Source organism: Podarcis muralis, chromosome 18, assembly GCF_964188315.1.
Source record: "Podarcis muralis chromosome 18, rPodMur119.hap1.1, whole genome shotgun sequence".
Lineage (NCBI taxonomy): Eukaryota > Metazoa > Chordata > Lepidosauria > Squamata > Lacertidae > Podarcis > Podarcis muralis.
In genome coordinates this window covers 4,217,766-4,235,625 of record NC_135672.1, presented here as the reverse complement: position 1 = coordinate 4,235,625, position 17,860 = coordinate 4,217,766, and the positions used below count along the sequence as shown (strand labels likewise).

The window sequence follows — 17,860 nt, the reverse complement described above, 5'->3', positions numbered from 1 at the left end:
GAAGTGCTTTCCTTCCGCGCAGGCGCGGTTTCTTTCCCGTTCGCTTCCGGCCTGCTCTCGACATAGCTTCCGGGTGACGGCGGAGGACTGACCCGGAAGTGCATTCCTTGTGGCGCGGCGGGCCGGATCCGTTTGGCTTCCGAAGGAGGAAGGAGGGAAGAGCGAAGGCCGAGGAAGAGGAGGAAGAGGAAGAGGAGGAAGAAGGGGCGGCCGAAGCAGGTAGGGGGGAGGGACGCCCCCCAACATTGGCATAGCTGTCAGCTTTTCCATTTTCTCGCGAGGAATCCTATTGGGAATAAGGGAATTTCCCTTAAGAAAAGGGAAACGTGGACAGCTATGAATATTGGCTAATTAGGGTTCCCAGCATTGGCCGAGCTCAAGAGCCTCCAGAGTTTCTCCGGTGAAAATAGGGACGCCCCATCCCATCATCATCATAAATTTATTATGGTTATATTTTGATAATAATAATAATAATAATAATAATAATAATAATAATAATAATAATTTAAAAAATACCCCACCTAACTGACTGGGTTGCCCCAGCCATCCTGAGAGACTTCCAACATATAAAAACATAAAACATTTTAATAGTTCGCTAGGCAGGGCTGCCTTCAGATGTTTGCTAACGGTTGTCTAGTGCAGTGTTTCCCAACCTTGGGCCTCCAGCTGTTTTTGAACTACAATTCCCATCATCCCTGACCACTGGTCTTGCTAGCTAGGGATGATGGGAGTTGTAGTCCAAAAACAGCTGGAGGCCCAAGGTTGGGAAACACTGGTCTAGTGACTTATCTCCTTGGCTCGGGGGTTGCAGACCCTCCAACATTTCTCCAATGAAAATAGGGACGTGCTAAGCCAGGAAACTCCTGCCCACCTAGCAGTTCGAAAGCACGTCAGAGTGCAAGTAGATAAATAGGTACCACTCCGGCGGGAAGGTAAACGGCATTTCCGTGCGCTGCTCTGGTTTGCCAGAAGCGGCTTAGTCCTGCTGGCCACATGACCCAGAAGCTGTACGCCGGCTCCCTCGGCCAGTAAAGCGAGATGAGCGCCGCAACCCCAGAGTCGGCCACGACTGGACCTAATGGTCAGGGGTCCCCTTTACCTTTTAAGCCGGGAAAGCGGGACATTCCAGGATCAAACCAGAAACCAGGATGGCTTCTGTAAATCCAGGGCTGTCCATGGGAAATAGGGACCTTTAGAGGGTCTGCGTCCACCCATTTCATCGAGTCTTCTCAGACCCAGAGTCTGCGAACCAGAATCTGTACAGTGCTTTATTTTTCAGTCATGAGGACTAGAATTTTTTAAAAGCGAGGAGGAGAAAGACTTTTATGCAGATGTTAGTTCTACCTGGAGTCAAAACCACTGAAGCGAATGGATACGAGTAACTGAGGCCCATTCATTCCCGTGGCTGTCCTTGGCCAGTGGGGGGGGGGGGGAGGTCTTAAGGCAGAGGTCGGGTGGCTCATCTACGAGGGACTCTTAAGCTGCAGCTCCTGCATTGCAAGAGGGGTTGGACTAGATGATCCCCTAAGGGGACCCTTTCGACTCCACAGTTCTACGATTCAGATGGGCCAGAGTTAGGAAACGATCACAGGAGTGAGAAGAAAGTTTGAGGAGAAGAAAGTTTTCATGCAAATTGGCTGCTTTTCACGTTGGCAGGGGACTGGGTTTCAAGCTGGTAGTGATCAGCAAAGTGGTCGTCTCACTTCCCCTTGACCTGGTGCTCACCCTCAGACCTACGAAATGAACCCTGGATTGCCATGAATTGAAAGCAACTGTCCCGGGAGCTAATAACTTGCATTCTCTCTCTATCTTTGACACCCTCCCCCCCCCCCCAAACCCAGTTTTTTCTCCAGGATCTGTTTTGAAGCTCTGGATCGTCCACGATGGATTTCCAGCACCGTCCCGGAGGGAAGACGGGAAGCGGAGGCGTCGCTTCCGCCTCAGAGAGCAACAGGGACCGCCGGGAGCGGCTGAGGCAGCTGGCCTTGGAAACGATTGACATCAACAAGGTGGGATTACTCGTCCGTAAAACAGGAAGTGCCACCTACCAAAATGAGGAGTGTTTTGCGTGTGGGAAGGCGAGGACTGGGTGCCTGTGTGGGCTCACAAGGACCTGCTACTTGATATATTAATGGGGTTTACATTAATGGAGTGTATTTAAATGCAGAGATAAACATTTGGAGTGTGCACTTGCTGTGTATGGGTGTGGCTTCCAGATCTCCCAGCTTACCGTCATTTCCCCCCTTTCCTCCAGGATCCATACTTTATGAAAAACCACTTGGGCTCTTACGAATGCAAGCTTTGTCTGACGTTGCACAACAACGAGGTGAGTGTTCCCTGCACCCCACTTTTTCTGTTCTCTTTTACGCCTGCACTTCCATCGTTGCCCCAAGAGCAACAGGAGGGCTTCATATCTTGCTGCTACCCGACATAAAGGAGCTAGGTAGACCCAGAGGCCTGACTGACTCTGTGTAAGGTAAAGGTAAAGCGACCCCTGACCATTAGGTTCAGTCGTGGCCGACTCTGGGGTTTTGCACTCATCTCGCTTTATTGGCTGAGGGAGCCGGCGTACAGCTTCCAGGTCATGTGGCCAGCATGACTAAGCCGCTTCTGGCGAACCAGAGCAGCGCACGGAAACGCCGTTTACCTTCCCGCCGGGGTGGTACCTATTTATCTATTTGCACTTTGACGTGCTTTCGAACTGAGGTTGGCAGGAGCTGGGACCGAGCAACGGGAACTCACCCCATCGCGGGGATTCAAACCGCCGACCTTCTGATTGGCAAGTCCTAGGCTCTGTGGTTTAACCCACAGCGCCACCCGCGTCCCAGCTGTGTAAGGTAGCTTCCTGCATTTCTGTTTAAATCAGCCATACATTCAAGGTAATGAGGACTGGAATCTTACGAGAGAGAGAGAGATTGAGGGACAAACCGAAGCTCAATGGCAGAGATCTGTTTTGCACACAGAAGATCCCGGTTCAGTCTTCAGCATCAGTAGAGCTGGGGAAAGACTCCTGTCAGAGCGGCTGCCCGTCATTGTAGACTAGGGTTTCCCAAGACCAGCAGTCAGGAATGATGGGACCTGGAGTCCAAAAACAGCTGGAGACCCAAGTTTGGGAAGGTCTGCTGAGAGCCAGAGTGGTGTAGTGGTTAAGAGCAGTAGTCTCGTAATCTGGGGAACCGGGTTCGCGTCTCCACTCCTCCACCTGCAGCTGCTGGGTGACCTTGGCCAGTCACACTTCTCTGAAGTCTCTCAGCCCCACTCACCTCACAGAGTGTTTGTGGTGGGGGAGGAAGGGAAAGGAGAATGTTAGCCGCTTTGAGACCCCTTCTGGTAGTGATAAAGCGGGATATCAAATCCAAACTCTTCTTCTTTTTCTTCTGCTGTAGAGAGTAATGAGCTTGACCCAGTCTGTAAGGCAGCTTCCTCCATTCCTAAAATGCAAGGGCATCAGGCCTGTTAGAAACCTTGTTTTTCTTATTTTACATTTTGATTCTTCAGATGGCTTCTATCCTTAATCTTAGTGCTGTCAGCCATGTTTGTATGAAACCATGAGGTCTGGTGCCTTGTTTTGCTTTTAGGGAGGGCTCTGTAGCTCCATGGTAGAGCACCCAAGGGTCCCAGTCGGTAGAGCATGAGACCCTTAATCCCAGGGTTGTGGGTTCGAGCCCCATGTTGGTCAAAAGATTCCTGCATTGCAGGGGGTTGGACTGGATGACCCCCGTGGTCTCTTCCAACTCTGCAATGCCATTATTCTATGACCCAATAGCCAGGGACATTTGGAGGCTCCATGCTGTCTGATGTAGTCAATCCTGAGCCCAAGACTTTGGCCCCCTCTTCCTAATCAATTTGTTTCCACCTTTCCTTCCTACAGGGAAGTTACCTGGCACACACTCAGGGGAAGAAGCATCAGACCAATTTGTAAGTTGCTAACTCTGAGCATGTGCTCATCTTTGTCTTCTTTACGCTTACTTTTATTTAAATCTTTCCCTTCCCTGATATGAGAAGCAGAATTTCCTTACCCCCCGCCAGAGGTGGAAGAATGCCTCCTGCTTAAGCATTCTCTTTTTTAAAAAAAATATATTTATTAAGATTTTCAAATTATTACAAAATGAAAACAGAAAAAAGAAAGATACAAAATAAAAATGATTAAAAACAATCCAATCTTTCCATTACTTAACTTTCATTTGCTTGTTTCCCGGACCTCCTCACACCTCCCTTTTTTGTATTCCAGTTCATTTTATTAGTTCAGCAAATCCTTTCCCTCTTTATTTAACCTAGTCTTTAATCTTAAAATATTATAGCATTAAATTTTTACCTATTAATGATCTATTTTTTCATATTCCTTTATAGCATTACAGCTAGAAACCCCCATGCTTCAATCCAACATCATTTTAACACTCTTTAATTTTGCAGTATTTCTGTAGATAGTCTTTAAATTTCTTCCAATCTTCTTCTACCGACTCTTCTCCCTGGTCTCGGATTCTGCCAGTCATTTCCGCCAGTTCCATATAGTCCATCACCTTCATCTGCCATTCTTCCAGGGTGGGTAGATCTTGTGTCTTCCAATACTTTGCAATAAGTATTCTCGCTGCTGTTGTGGCGTACAAAAAGAAAGTTCTGTCCTTCTTTAACACCAATTGGCCGACCATGCCCAGGAGAAAGGCCTCTGGTTTCTTCAGGAATGTATATTTAAATACCTTTTTCATTTCATTATATATCGTCTCCCAGAAAGCCTTAATCCTTGGGCATGTCCACCAAAGGTGAAAAAATGTACCTTCTGTTTCTTTACATTTCCAACATTTATTATCGGGCAAATGGTAGATTTTTGCTAACTTGACTGGTGTCATCTACCACCTGTATATCATTTTCATAATATTCTCTTTTAAGGCATTACATGCCGTAAACTTCATACCTGTGGTCCATAACTGTTCCCAGTCAGCAAACATAATATTGTGTCCAACATCTTGTGCCCATTTAATCATAGCAGATTTCACCGTTTCATCCTGAGTATTCCATTTCAACAGCAAGTTATACATCTTTGACAAAGTCTTAGTTTTGGGATCTAACAGTTCTGTTTCCAATTTTGATTTTTCCACCTGGAATCCAATTTTCTTGTCCACCTGCTTAAGCATTCTCACCCATTCTTAGACCAGGGACGGGGAGCCTGTGGCCTTGCAGATACTGCTGGAAGAATGCCTCGGTTTATAAGAGGCATTCCCTCTCCTCTTCTTAGACCAGTCATGGGGAAACCAGGGGTTGCACTCCAGCAGCCGGCACAGGCCAATGGGATTTGGAGTCCAGCATTATCTCGGGGCCTACAGGTGTTTCCCAAACACTGGCATACATTTATTCTATAGGGCTTCTGTGTCCATGGAGGGAGGGGGAATGTTCATTGCTCAAGTCGGCTTTTAAAGATAGCTGGAAGCAGCTGCAATGGTTTGAAAACTGGGCATTGGATTGGCTGCTGCGAGAACAGAGTGCTGGGTTGAATGGGCCCCAGTTGGCCAAGACAGATAAACTATGGAACTCCCTGTTGCAGGAGCCAGTTTGAAAGGCTTTAAAAGAAAACGGGACTAATTCATGGAGAGTGGGCTGTCAATGGCTACTAGCCACAAGAGCCATGCTCTGCCTTCACAGTGAGGCGCAAGAGTGCTTCTGAATCACAGTTACTGGAAGCCACAGGACTGGCGAGTGCTTTTGTGCTAGAATTCTGTTTGCGGGTTTCCCACTGGCCTGATCCACCAGTGCTCTCCTTAAATTCTCTTCTGGTGTTCTTGCTGTCACTGTGGGGTAAGGGACGTCCTGAGAAGCTGGAAATGCTCCTTGCTTGAAATGTGGCAAGGAAGGCTGTGTGCCTCTTCTGGCAGACATGCAGCCTTTGGGGCAGCTGAGGAAGGTATCCTTTAGACAGCCCTCCTCCACACAGTCACAAGCTTTACTTCCATGGCGGTTTGGAGAAAGAGTCTGCCTTCTCTCAAAAGACAAGTGTGCTTTGTTTCTTTGGTATACACAGTCACAGGAATAAGAAAGTACAGCCTCTTTGAATTCTGTGGTTCTACATATCAAGGTGTAATAATCATCTCCTTAAGGTAAAGATAAAGGGACCCCTGACCGTTAGGTCCAGTCGCGGACGACTCTGGGGTTGCGGCGCTCATCTCGCTTTATTGGCTGAGGGAGCCGGCTTACACTTCTGGGTCATGTGGCCAGCAGGACTAAGCCGCTTCTGGCGAACCAGAGCAGCACACGGAAACACCGTTTACCTTCCTGCTGGAGCAGTACCTATTTATCTACTTGCACTGGTGTGCTTTCGAACTGCTAGGTTGACAGGAGCAGGGACTGAGCAACGGGAGCTCACCCCACTGCGGGGATTTGAACCGCCGACCTTCTGATCGGCAAGTCCTAGGCTCTGTGGTTTAACCCACAGTGCCACCCACGTCCCTCCTTAGCAGGTCTTAAAATGAGGTAAATACAACCTCAGATGAACAACAGCACATCACATATTACACCATGTCATTTATTTAAGAGAAATAAACCCAAAATGGAGAAGCCATGTGTGAAAAACTGAGTACACTCTTACGGCTTCTATGGGAATTTAGAGGCTAAGTTGCTGACAGTGGCTGCTAATGAAATGCCCTTGTTTAATTGATCACCAGCCAGTGCTCCCACCTCAATAAAAGCCGAAGTTCTGGCAGTTTGATGGTCTGGAGCATTCAGGTGTGTTATGACACAAGGCCAAGGAAGAAAGATATCAGCAATGCTCTTAGAGAAGCAGTTGCCGCCGCCTATGAAACTCGGATGGGCTATAAGGCCACCTGCGACCAATTTAAAACCCACCGTTCTACAGTGAGAAAGATTACTCAAAAGTGGGAAACATTCAAGACAGCTGCCAGTCTTCCCAGGAGTGGACGTCCCAGCAAATTCACCCCAAGGTCAGACTGTGCGATGCTCAGAATTGCAAGAAACCCAAGAGTTTCATCTCAGGCTACACAGGCCTCAGTTGGCATGTTAAATGTTAAACGTTCATGGCAGAACAAGTGTGGTTTGTTTGGAAGGGTTGCCAGGAGGAAAGCCTCTTTTCTCCAAAAAGAACATAGCAGCACGGCTGAGCTTTGCAAAGTTGCCTTAAGACTTCTGGAACAAAAGTCGACTGGGGGAGGTTAGTGTGTCTGGCAGAAAAATAATTAAGCAAGTGTCAACAGTAGAGAGCTTCCTACGAAAACATCCTGCAGGCCCCCTCTTTTCCCCTCTGGAGTTATTTAAAAGCTGTTGGTATTTTAAAAAGATTTTTATTAAAGTTTTCAAAAAATTACAAAAAGAAAAAAGAAAAAATACAAAGTAAAAACAGTTAAAAACAATTCAATCTTTCCGTATCTTATCTTTCATTTGCTTGTTCCCCAAACCTCCTCACACCTCCCTTTTTGTATCCAGTTCAATTAGTTGGTTCAGCAAATCCTTTCCCTCTTTGTTTTTATCCTAATCTTTAATCTTAATATATTATAATTTTAGATTATCACCTGTTAACAATCCATTTTTGCACATCTTTATAATATTACTGCTGAGAACCACTTAACTTCAATCCAACATCATTCTAACATTCATTAATTTTGCAGTATTTCTGTAAATAGTCTTTAAATTTCTTCCAATCTTCTTCCACCGACTCTTCTCCCTGGTCTCGGATTCTGCCGGTCATTTCTGCCAGTTCCATATAGTCCATCACCTTCACCTGGCATTCTTTCAGGGTGGGTAGATCTTGTGTCTTCCAATACTTTGCGATAAGTATTCTTGCTGCTGTTGTTGCATACATAAAGAAAGTTCTATCCTTCTTTGGCACCAATTGGCCGACAATGCCCAGGAGAAAGGCCTCTGGTTTCTTCAGAAAGGTATATTTAAATACCTTTTTCACTTCATTATATATCGTCTCCCAGAAAGCCTTAATCCTTGGGCACGTCCACCAAAGGTGAAAGAATGTACCTTCAGTTTCTTTACATTTCCAACATTTATTATCGGGCAAATGATAGATTTTTGCAAGCTTGACTGGTGTCATAAAAGCTTTTTTCCCTCTCCCCCACTCCTCTTTCTTGTTTTAAAGAGCTCGTCGAGCAGCTAAGGAAGCCAAAGAGGCCCCCGCGCAACCCGCCCCTGAGAAGGTCAAAGTCGAGGTGAAGAAGTTTGTGAAAATCGGCCGGCCGGGTTACAAAGGTAGCGTCCTGCTCTTTCCTTGGGGCTGTGTTTTCATCCCCTGCCAGATAAGGCTAGCAGTGTCTACTAGCCAGAGTGGTGAGGCAGCAGTGTTTCTGGGTGACAGCTGCTGAGAGCGGCAGGAGGGGGAGAGGGCTTCTGTGTTCGAATCCTGATCACCTGTTTCCCAGAAGAGGCATTGGGCTGCCCTATGTCAGGACAGGGTTCTGGGCTGGATGGCCCATTGGCCTGATCCTGAACGCCTTTCTGATGTTCAGGTCCTGGCAGGCCACCTAGACCACTTAGTAGCTGTTGTGATAAATTGGGGGGGGGGGCGGCTGTGTTTGTGTGTGAACACACTTGAATGGCATTTCTGCCACCCGGTAGTCCTGATTCTGCAGCCAGGTTCAGTTACACGAACACTGTTCTTCTGCGTGTTTTTATTTGCACGTTGATGCCAGGGCTATCATCCAAAAGCAGTTTGAAGTCCATATTGCGATATCAGTTTCATAATTTTGGGCCTGGCAATATATTACAAATTGTGATGTGTGTGCGAGTGTGTTTGTTATGCAAAAATCACAATGTGGGGGAAACTGTGAAGACAGCCAATGCCTCTGTATAGCTCCATCCTTATTTCAGACATTGTGATATATCAGTATACCACAATGTTTAGCTAGTGATATATCACAATGTTAAAAGTTAGATCCCTCCCAGCCCTAGTTGGTGCTGACTTTAAAAGTCCTAAACGGCCTCAGCCCAGTATCCCTGAAGGAGCGTCACCACCCCCACTGTGGTCCAGCTCCGAGGGCCTTCTGGCAGTTCCCTTTGTGCAAGAAGTGAGATTACAGGGAACCAGGCAGAGGGCCTTCTTGGTGGTGGCACCCACTCTGTGGAACGCCCTCCCGTCCGATGTCAAGGAGATAAACAACTGTGACTTTTAGGAGATACCTGGAGGCAGCCCAGTATCGTTTGATGTTTTTAATTATGTTTTTAGATATGCTGTAAGCCACCCAGTCAGATGGGCAGGGTACAAATAATAAAATAATAATTATTACTTATTCTGAGTAATGGGGACAGGCAAGGTTCCTCAAGAAAGTCTGATGTCTCAGGTACGAGCAAGCAGTGCCGTGCACTTTCTGAAGTGCACTCATGAGGTCTAGAAACCTCACTGTCCATTTTTAAGGCGGAAGCTGGGTGAGCTCCTTTCAGGAACACACAGCCCCAAAGCCAATTCACCCTGTGCCTCTTTGCAAAGCCATACTAACCTCCACCTTGCCTGCTTTTTTTGTCCTTCAGTGACCAAACAGAGGGATCCAGAGATGGGTCAGCAGAGCCTCCTCTTTCAGGTATTTTCATCTACCTGTTACCTGTTACCTTGCAGTGACTTGGATGTCGCCAGGGCAAAACTACCCCACTCCCCCTCCTCCCTCCTTGTCCCTGACCCTGGGAATAGCCAGTGTAGTGTGGTGTAGTGGTTAGAGCAGGGGTTCGCAAAGTGGGTGGGGCTGCCCCCAGGTGGTTGTGGTGGGATTACCTGGGAGCCCGCTAGGGGGCGAAGGTGCTGCTGGAGGTGTAAATTAATATCAGACTTTGGAAAACTGGTATCGCTGGATCAAGTGGATCAATTTTGTTGAATTAACCTAAGTAGTTTTAATTGGATTTTTGAACAAACGGGCAATTAATGGTTACTGCTTTGAATTATTTCGCTTTATTATCTTTCATAGTGGGTTTTGCGAACCACTATTCTGAATAATTGGGACGCGGGTGGCGCTGTGGGTTAAACCACAGAGCCTTGGGCTTGCCGATCAGAAGGTCGGCGGTTCGAATCCCCGCGGCGGGGTGCGCTCCCGTTGCTCAGTCCCAGCGCCTGCCAACCTAGCAGTTCGAAAGCACCCCCGGGTGCAAGTAGATAAATAGGGACCGCTTACTGGCGGGAAGGTAAACGGCGTTTCCGTGCGCTGCTCTGGTTCGCGAGAAGCGGCTTAGTCATGCTGGCCACATGACCCGGAAGTTATACACCGGCTCCCTTGGCCAATAAAGCGAGATGAGCACCACAACCCCAGTGTCGTCCGTGACTGGACCTAATGGTCAGGGATCCCTTTACCTTTACCTTTATTCTGAATAATGTTCTTTATATGGTGGGGATGAGTTGATGGATCCAAGGGGACAGTGCCCCCCCAAAAAAGAAAGTTTGTGAATCACTGGGTTAGAATGTCAATCTTAAGACCAGGGGAGACACCAGGGTTCAATTCCCCACACAAGCAAGAAGCCTACTGGGTAACCTTGTGGGGGAGGACCATCGCAGGATTGTTGTAGGGATTAAATGAGGAGGGAAACACTCTAGTATTGTTTATTCCATTTATTCCATTCATATGCAGGCCTTTATCAAAAGATCTCAGGGCGGTGTACAACCTTGGAAACACATTGCAAAATAATTAAAACATAATTAAAACCTAGATAAAAAGCATAGTGACAGAAATCCTAATAACAAAATAGTCATCACAAAACAGCCCCCCCCCCCATACACATTTACAGGCTATGAATTATTTAATGGCCACAGGCCTGGGTAAAGAGGAATATTTTTGCTTGGCGTCTAAAGGCACCAGGTGGGCTTCTCTGCGGAGAGCATGCCACAAAAGGGGAGCCACCACAGTAAAGGCCCCGTTCTTGTGTTGCCACATTTCAGCCCTCATGAGGAGGAGGCACAGGAAGAAGGGCCCCAGACGATGATTGCAGGGTCCGGCTGGTTCATATGGGGAGACGCAGTCCCCCGTATGTATAGGTGTGTGAGTGTATTTATGTGCAAAGATAAAGGTTTGGGGAGCCACCACAGAAAAGGCCTTGAGCCTTTTGGAGAAAAAGGTGGGATACAAGCACCGTCTGTCGATAAATACATATTCCTTGTTGACGTGGGGAGCAATTCCTAAATCCAGCAAACAAATTTAATGGCGCAGATCGATTACCCAGAGATCGCCGAGAGCATCATGCCCAGACATCGTTTTATGTCAGCATATGAGCAGAGGATTGAACCCCCCGACCGGCGCTGGCAGTATCTGCTGATGGCAGCAGAGCCCTACGAGACCATCGCTTTCAAGGTAAGCGGTGCTTCCACTATCCTCTTTGTTTAGTAGGCCGTATACTGTATTTTTCGCTCCATAAGACTCACCTTTTCCCTCCTGAAAAGTAAGGGGAAATGTCTGTGCATCTTATGGAGCGAATGTGTGGTCAATCGCTGGCTCCCTTTCCAGCCCCGGCCCTTTGTTGAATGTTCTGCAGACGGAGGCTGTTTGTTTCCCCATCGACGTGTGACTGGCTGATTAGATGATCTGTCTGGAAATTGTAGAAAGGGCTCCCTTTCCTTTCCTAAGGAAGCTGCAGATCTTTGAGCTGAACCCCATATAAACAGCATTTTTTCCCTTTGGAAAGTAAGCTGAACAACTTTGAGCTGATCCTCAAAAAAAGGGGGCTTTTCCTCTTTGCAAAAGAAGCTACACAACTGTGAGCTGATCCCAAAAAAAGGGCTTTCCTCTAAAAACTAGGCACGTCTTATGGTCAGGTGCGAAAAATACGATATTAAAAAAAAGAAAAAGTGGGGAAGACCTGGGTGCGAGAAACAAAATTCGGTTGGGGATTTCAAAAGTGGAACTGGGCTTTTTATTCCGAGACTTGGGCGGAACCAGAGAGGGGCTGCTTCGCCCACGATGGAGGAAGCTTATACCTGACACGGAAGAAGCATTTAGTGTATGACAGTTTCCGACATCCTGAAAGCCCCCCAAGCCGCAAACATACGAGGTTGGGCTGTTTGGCCGAGGGTGAGAGCCGAAACGAGGTTCTAAGATGGGAAACCCTGGGGGACTTTTTCTGGCTTGGCAGTTGATTTATGTACGGTTGGTTAGAGCATGGTGCTGATAAGGCCAAGGTTGCAGGTTCGATCCCCGTATGGGACAGCGACATATTCCTGCATTGCAGGTGGGTGGACTAAAGAATTCTCTTTTTTAAAAAATAAATAAATTTTATTAGTTTTTTAACATATCATTTTCAACAGTAATTAAACATACTTTTACATCTTATACAGCTTTTTTTACTTCCATCAATCACATCTGAAAATTTTCCAATCTATTCACTTAATATACATTTTTTACTTTCACTATTACATTTAAATCTCATAACTAATATCTCTATTCTTTCTCTAGTTGGCAATGTTTCATATATTTCCCCTTACAAAACGACTTGTAGTCCTACTAGTGTAATTTGTTGATTACAGTTGCTCTTCAAATAGTTCGTATATTTCTTCCAATCTTCTGTAAATCTCTGGTCCCGCAGGTTTCAAAATCTTCCTGTCATTTTATCTAATTCTGCAGACTAGAGAATTCTCAGGGTCCCTTCGAACTCTACAATGGCGTGATTCTAACTTCTACAGTTAAAATGGCTGATTAAATCGGATGCCCAAAAGAAGTTTTAAAAACCTACCAGTGTGCAAATAGAGTTATGTTCTGCTGTTGTATGCCCTTTGGCTAAGCGGTAGCCATTCTTACTAACACTTTCCCTCTGCTCAGGTGCCAAGCAGGGAGATTGACAAAGCCGAGGGCAAGTTCTGGACCCACTGGAACCGGGAAACGAAGCAGGTAAGCGGGGTCTGGGGGGGTGGGGGTGGAGCAGGGCTGGGAGGGTCTGGAGCCACTGGCCACCAGCATCCTAACCTGGACATCCGAGCAGCGCTGCTCCGACTCTTTAGGATTTTGGATTTGCGGGAGAGAGAACCTTCTCTGCCTTCCCTGGAGATGCAATAATCTGTAAACAGACCCCTGTGTTGCAATACAGTGGTACCTCGGGTTAAGTACTTAATTCATTCCAGAGGTCCGTTCTTAACCTGAAACTATTCTTAACCTGAAGCACCACTTTAGCTAATGGGGACTGCCACTGCACCGCCGGAGCACAATTTTTGTTCTCATCCTGAAGCAAAGTTCTTAACCCGAGGTAATATTTCTGGGTTAGCGGAGTCTGTAACCTGAAGCGTATGTAACCTGAAGCGTATATAACCTGAGGTACCACTGTATAGACAAGCTGAACAAAATAACACAACACGATGGCCAATGACAATGGCACTAAACACTATTTATAGGCTAATACAAATGATCAGAAATTGCAACCAAAGTCTCTAAATCTTCTTCACCAGCTGCGGTAGAATAATTCAAAAGTTCAAAATATACCATATTTTTCGCTCTATAACACGCACCTGACCATAACACGCACGTAGTTTTTAGAGGAGGAAAATCCGTAGGCATGCCACCCGTAGGCATTTCATCCATAACACACACAGACATTTCCCCTTACTTTCTAGGAGGAAAAAAGTGAGTGTTATGGTGCAAAAAATGCGGTACATAATCTGTCACCAAATATCGCCAGAACAGAGTTTCCGGATAAGCAATCTGTTTCGTTCAGCCAATCTTTATCAATTGTTCATCAGCCAGACTTGTAAGAATTAATGTGAGAAGGATGCAGTTCAGTTTCTTAACAAGCTGAAATTACAATTTACATGCGATAAAACCTGCGCCTGTATAAAATAGAATGCATAATATATACAACTAAGATACATACCCGATCTTACATGTAAACATAAACACTGTAGAAAATATGCTCTGGATCACATGATACTGTAGTCACTGATGCTGGTAACAAATTGTAAAGAACATAATATAGTTAGCCACAGGTGAAAATTAATATACTGTAAGGTAATTTTTGGGATGCGGGTGGCGCTGTGGGTAAAAGCCTCAGCGCCTAGGGCTTGCCGATCGAAAGGTTGGTGGTTCGAATCCCCGCGGGGTGCGCTCCCGTTGTTTGGTCCCAGTGCCTGCCAACCTAGCAGTTCGAAAGCACCTCCGAGTGCAAGTAGATAAATAGGGACCGCTTACTAGCGGGAAGGTAAACGGCGTTTCCATGTGCGGCTCTGGCTCGCCAGAGCAGCGATGTCACGCTGCCCACGTGACCCGGAAGTGTCTGCGGACAGCGCTGGCCCCCGGCCTCTTGAGTGAGATGGGCGCACAACCCCAGAGTCTGTCAAGACTGGCCCGTACGGGCAGGAGTACCTTTACCTTTTAAGGTAATTTAAAGACACAGCACAACATTAAAAGCAAAAATGCCTGACAACCAGATGAAAACAGTATCCCACCCAAATCAGTGGATCATGGCAGATAATGCAATTAAATAAAACAATGAAAATCTAATTCAGAATTCAATCCCCCCGGATGAACATCTACATGTTCAACTCTGTTCAGCCGGGGGGATTGAAATGATAAAGATTGGCTGATGAAGCATTGAACGAAACAGATTGGTTATCCGGAAACTCTGTTCCGGCGATATTTGGTGACAGATTATGTATATATCGAACTTTTGAATTATTCTACCGCGACTGGTGAAGAAGATTTAGAGACTTTGGTTGCAATTTCTGATCGTTTGTATTAGTCTACAGGTGAAACTCGAAAAATTAGAATATTGTGGAAAAGTTCGTTTATTTCAGTAATTCAACTTCAAAGGTGAAACTAATATATGAGATAGACTCATGACATGCAAAGCGAGATATGTCAAGCCTTTATTTGTTATCATTGTGATGATTATGGCGTACAGCTGATGAAAAGCCCTAATTAACGATCTCAGAAAATTAGAATATTAAATGAAATCAGTAAAACAAGGATTGCAAATAAAGCAATATTGGACTTCTGAGAAGCAGAAGCATGCATATGTACTCAGTACTTGGTTTGGGCCCCTTTTGCATCAATTACTGCCTCAGTGCGGCGTGGCGTGGATGCTATCAGCCTGTGGCACTCCAGAGGTGTTATGAAAGACCAGGAGGCTTCAACAGCAGCCTTCAGCTCTTCTGCATTATTCTTTCCCACAATATTCTAATTTTCCGAGTTTCACCTGCATAAATAGTGTTTAGTGCCATTGTTATTGGCCATCCTGTTGTGTTATTTTGCTTCCCTGGAGATGGAGCCTAGCACCACTAAGGGCCAGGGCCGTATCCTCTTTGAATGTCCATCTGCTGGTACCCAGCGGCTCCTGTATTCGTGGCGGAGAGGTTGCTGTCTATAGTGCCAGAGGTAGCAATGCTTCCGATCTCAGTTGCTGGAAACCACGGGAGGGGGAGTTGCTCCTGCGTTCGAATTCTGCTCGTGGGCTTCGCAGAAGAGGCATCTGATTGGCCAGAACAGGATTCTGGACTAAGCCACGCTCTCCTACTCTTGATGGTAACTCTCTCTCTTCCTCTCTCCTCTCCCAGTTCTTCCTGCAGTTCCATTTCAAGATGGAGAAGCCCCCAGCCCCGCAGAGCATCCCTGCCGGGCCGGCCACCGTCAAGAGGCCCCCGCCGCCCCCGCTCATGAACGGCCTGCCCCCCCGCCCCCCGCTCCCGGACTCCCTCCCCCCGCCTCCCCCCGGAGGGATGGCCATGCCCCCCATGCCGCCCCCCACGGGGCCCGTCCCCATGCCCCCGGGCCCACCGCAGCTCCCGCCAGCTCCCGGCGTCCCTCCCCCCGCCCCCCTGCCCCCCATGCTGAGACCCCCGCTTCCCACGGAAGGGCCCGGCAGCATCCCCCCACCGCCCCCCACCAGCTGAAAAAGCCGTTTGGGGGTTTCGTCACGGACTTCCCTCATCTCCCGGTGCCTGTTTCCGACCTCTGTTTTTCTCGCTCTCCCTTTTTAGAATAAAAACACACACTGGTTTGGAATCCTGTATCTTCACTTAAAACAAATTCCTCCATTTCTGGAATTGCCTTTCGTTGCGTCTAAGAAATCAAACGCTGGCTTCTAAACGTCTTTAGCAAAGGGCGGTCGTTATGTAGAGTCTCAAATTAATCCAGCAGGGTTTTTTTTTAGGGTGTGGGTGTGTTTAGAACAGTTCTTAGATCGAGCCACACAGGAGACAAATCAGTAAAATAATTAAAGGTCATTGGGCAAGCCCCAGAGTCCTTGACCCATGGTGGGGGGGCTACCTGTTGCGTAATTTTATATACCTCTGCCATGTATTTCCTTTTATTTGTGTTTTTAAGTTTTGTGCCTGTTCGCCATAGGGGAGGTCCTCTTCTACACTTTTAGAATAAAGAGTTTAGTTGGATAAAGAGAATAAAGAATAAAGAGTTTAGTTGGATACAACATGCACACGCACTGCAAAACCTGGGGAATTGGGAGTAAACAGGAACAGCTCACTTGGTGGAGCATAAGACTCAGGGCTGTGGGTTTGAATCCCACGTCGGGCGAAGGAGTCCTGCGTTGCAAAGATTTGGATGACACTCATGGTTTGGGGATCCCAGCCTAGGAATTTGGGGACCTGGTTCCCTCAGGGTTTGAATTAGAACCATCCGGACTTTTGCTTTGGGTTCCTGGTAAAATATGGTACATTATGCAGCGTGGCATGATAATTAAATTTAGGAGTCATCGTCCATTAGGTGGATGGCAGCTAATGGATTAAGGTTGAATCCCAACGAGAAAGAAGTGCTGTTTCTGGGGGACAAGGGGTGGGTGGGTTTGGGGGACTCCCTGGTCCTGAAAGTGGTAAGTGTGCCCCAGAAGGACCAGGTGAGCAGCCTGGGGGTCATTTTGGACTTACTGCCGTCCATGGAGGTGCAGGTCAGTTCTGCATCCAGGGCAGCTGTCTACCAGCTCCATCTGAGACCCTCCCTGCTTGCGCCGTGTCTCACCAGAGTCATCCAACCTCTGGTTATCTCCCGCTTGGACTACTGCCAGTGTGGTGTAGTGGTTAAGAGCGATGGACTCGTAATCTGGTGAACTGGGTTCACGTCTCCACTCCTCCACATGCAGCTACTGGGGGACCTTGGACCAGTCACACTTCTCTGAAGTCTCTCAGCCCCACTCACCTCACAGAGTGTTTGTTGTGGGGGAGGAAGGGAAAGGAGAACGTTAGCCGCTTTGAGACTCCTTCGGGTAGTGATAAAGCGGGATATCAAATCCAAACTCCTCCTCTTCTGCAATGCGCTCTACGTGGGGCTACCTTGGAAGGTGACTCAGAAACTACAATTAATCCAGAATGAGGCAGCTAGATTGGCGACTGGGAGCGGCCGCCGAGACCATAGAACACCAGTCCTAAAGGATTTACACTAGCTCCCAGTACGTTTCCAAGCACAATTCAAAGTCTTGGTGCTGAGTTTGAAAGCCCTAAACCCTGTATACCCGAAGGAGCATCTCTGCTCGCATTGTTCAGCCCTGACACTGAGGTCCAGCTCCAAAAGTCATTTGGCAGTTCCCTCACTGCGAGATGTGAGGATACAGGGAACCAGGCAGAGGGCCTTCTCGGTAGTGGCACCCGTCCTGTGGAACGCCCTCCCATCAAATGTCAAGGAGACAAACAACTATCTGATTTTTAGAAGACATCTGAAGGCAGCCCTGTATTGGAAAGTTCTTAAAATTTGATGTTTTACTGTGTTGGAAGCTGCCCAGAGTGGCTGGGGAACCCAGTCAGATGGGTGGAATAAATCACTTGTTATTATTTGCCCTGGTTTTGGGCTCTCCGGATGTCCTTAGACAGACATGCCCATCTTGGGACTGTTTGTGGGGGCGGGAGGGGGGACGCGTCTCGCTTGTTTTCCTCCGGTTTGGGGCTGCAGGAATAAAGAAGATTGCCAAGCCAAGGTTGCAACCATCTGGGTGGCTTGAGTTCTGTGAAAGCGTC

At 47.2% G+C, this 17,860-nt stretch overlaps 1 protein-coding gene across 1 annotated transcript; it reads left to right on the top strand.

Moving 5' to 3' along the window:
- Positions 1-82: 82 nt before the first annotated feature.
- Positions 83-15,902, top strand: SF3A2 (splicing factor 3a subunit 2). The gene is made up of 9 exons (XM_028713830.2): positions 83-219; positions 1,842-2,009; positions 2,255-2,326; positions 3,872-3,918; positions 8,090-8,199; positions 9,475-9,524; positions 11,133-11,273; positions 12,735-12,803; positions 15,455-15,902. The coding sequence occupies exons 2-9, from the start codon at positions 1,884-1,886 to the stop codon at positions 15,788-15,790; spliced, it is 951 nt and encodes a 316-aa protein (XP_028569663.2). The 5' UTR covers positions 83-219; positions 1,842-1,883; the 3' UTR covers positions 15,791-15,902.
- The last annotated feature ends 1,958 nt before the right edge of the window (positions 15,903-17,860 follow it).

Coding starts and splice junctions, on each gene's coding strand:
- SF3A2 (XM_028713830.2), top strand. CDS start 1,884: ATGGATTTCCAGCACCGTCCCGGAGGGAAGACGGGAAGCGGAGGCGTC. Junction 9,525..11,132: donor AGCAGAGCCTCCTCTTTCAG/GTATTTTCATCT, acceptor TTAATGGCGCAG/ATCGATTACCCAGAGATCGC. Junction 11,274..12,734: donor ACGAGACCATCGCTTTCAAG/GTAAGCGGTGCT, acceptor CCCTCTGCTCAG/GTGCCAAGCAGGGAGATTGA.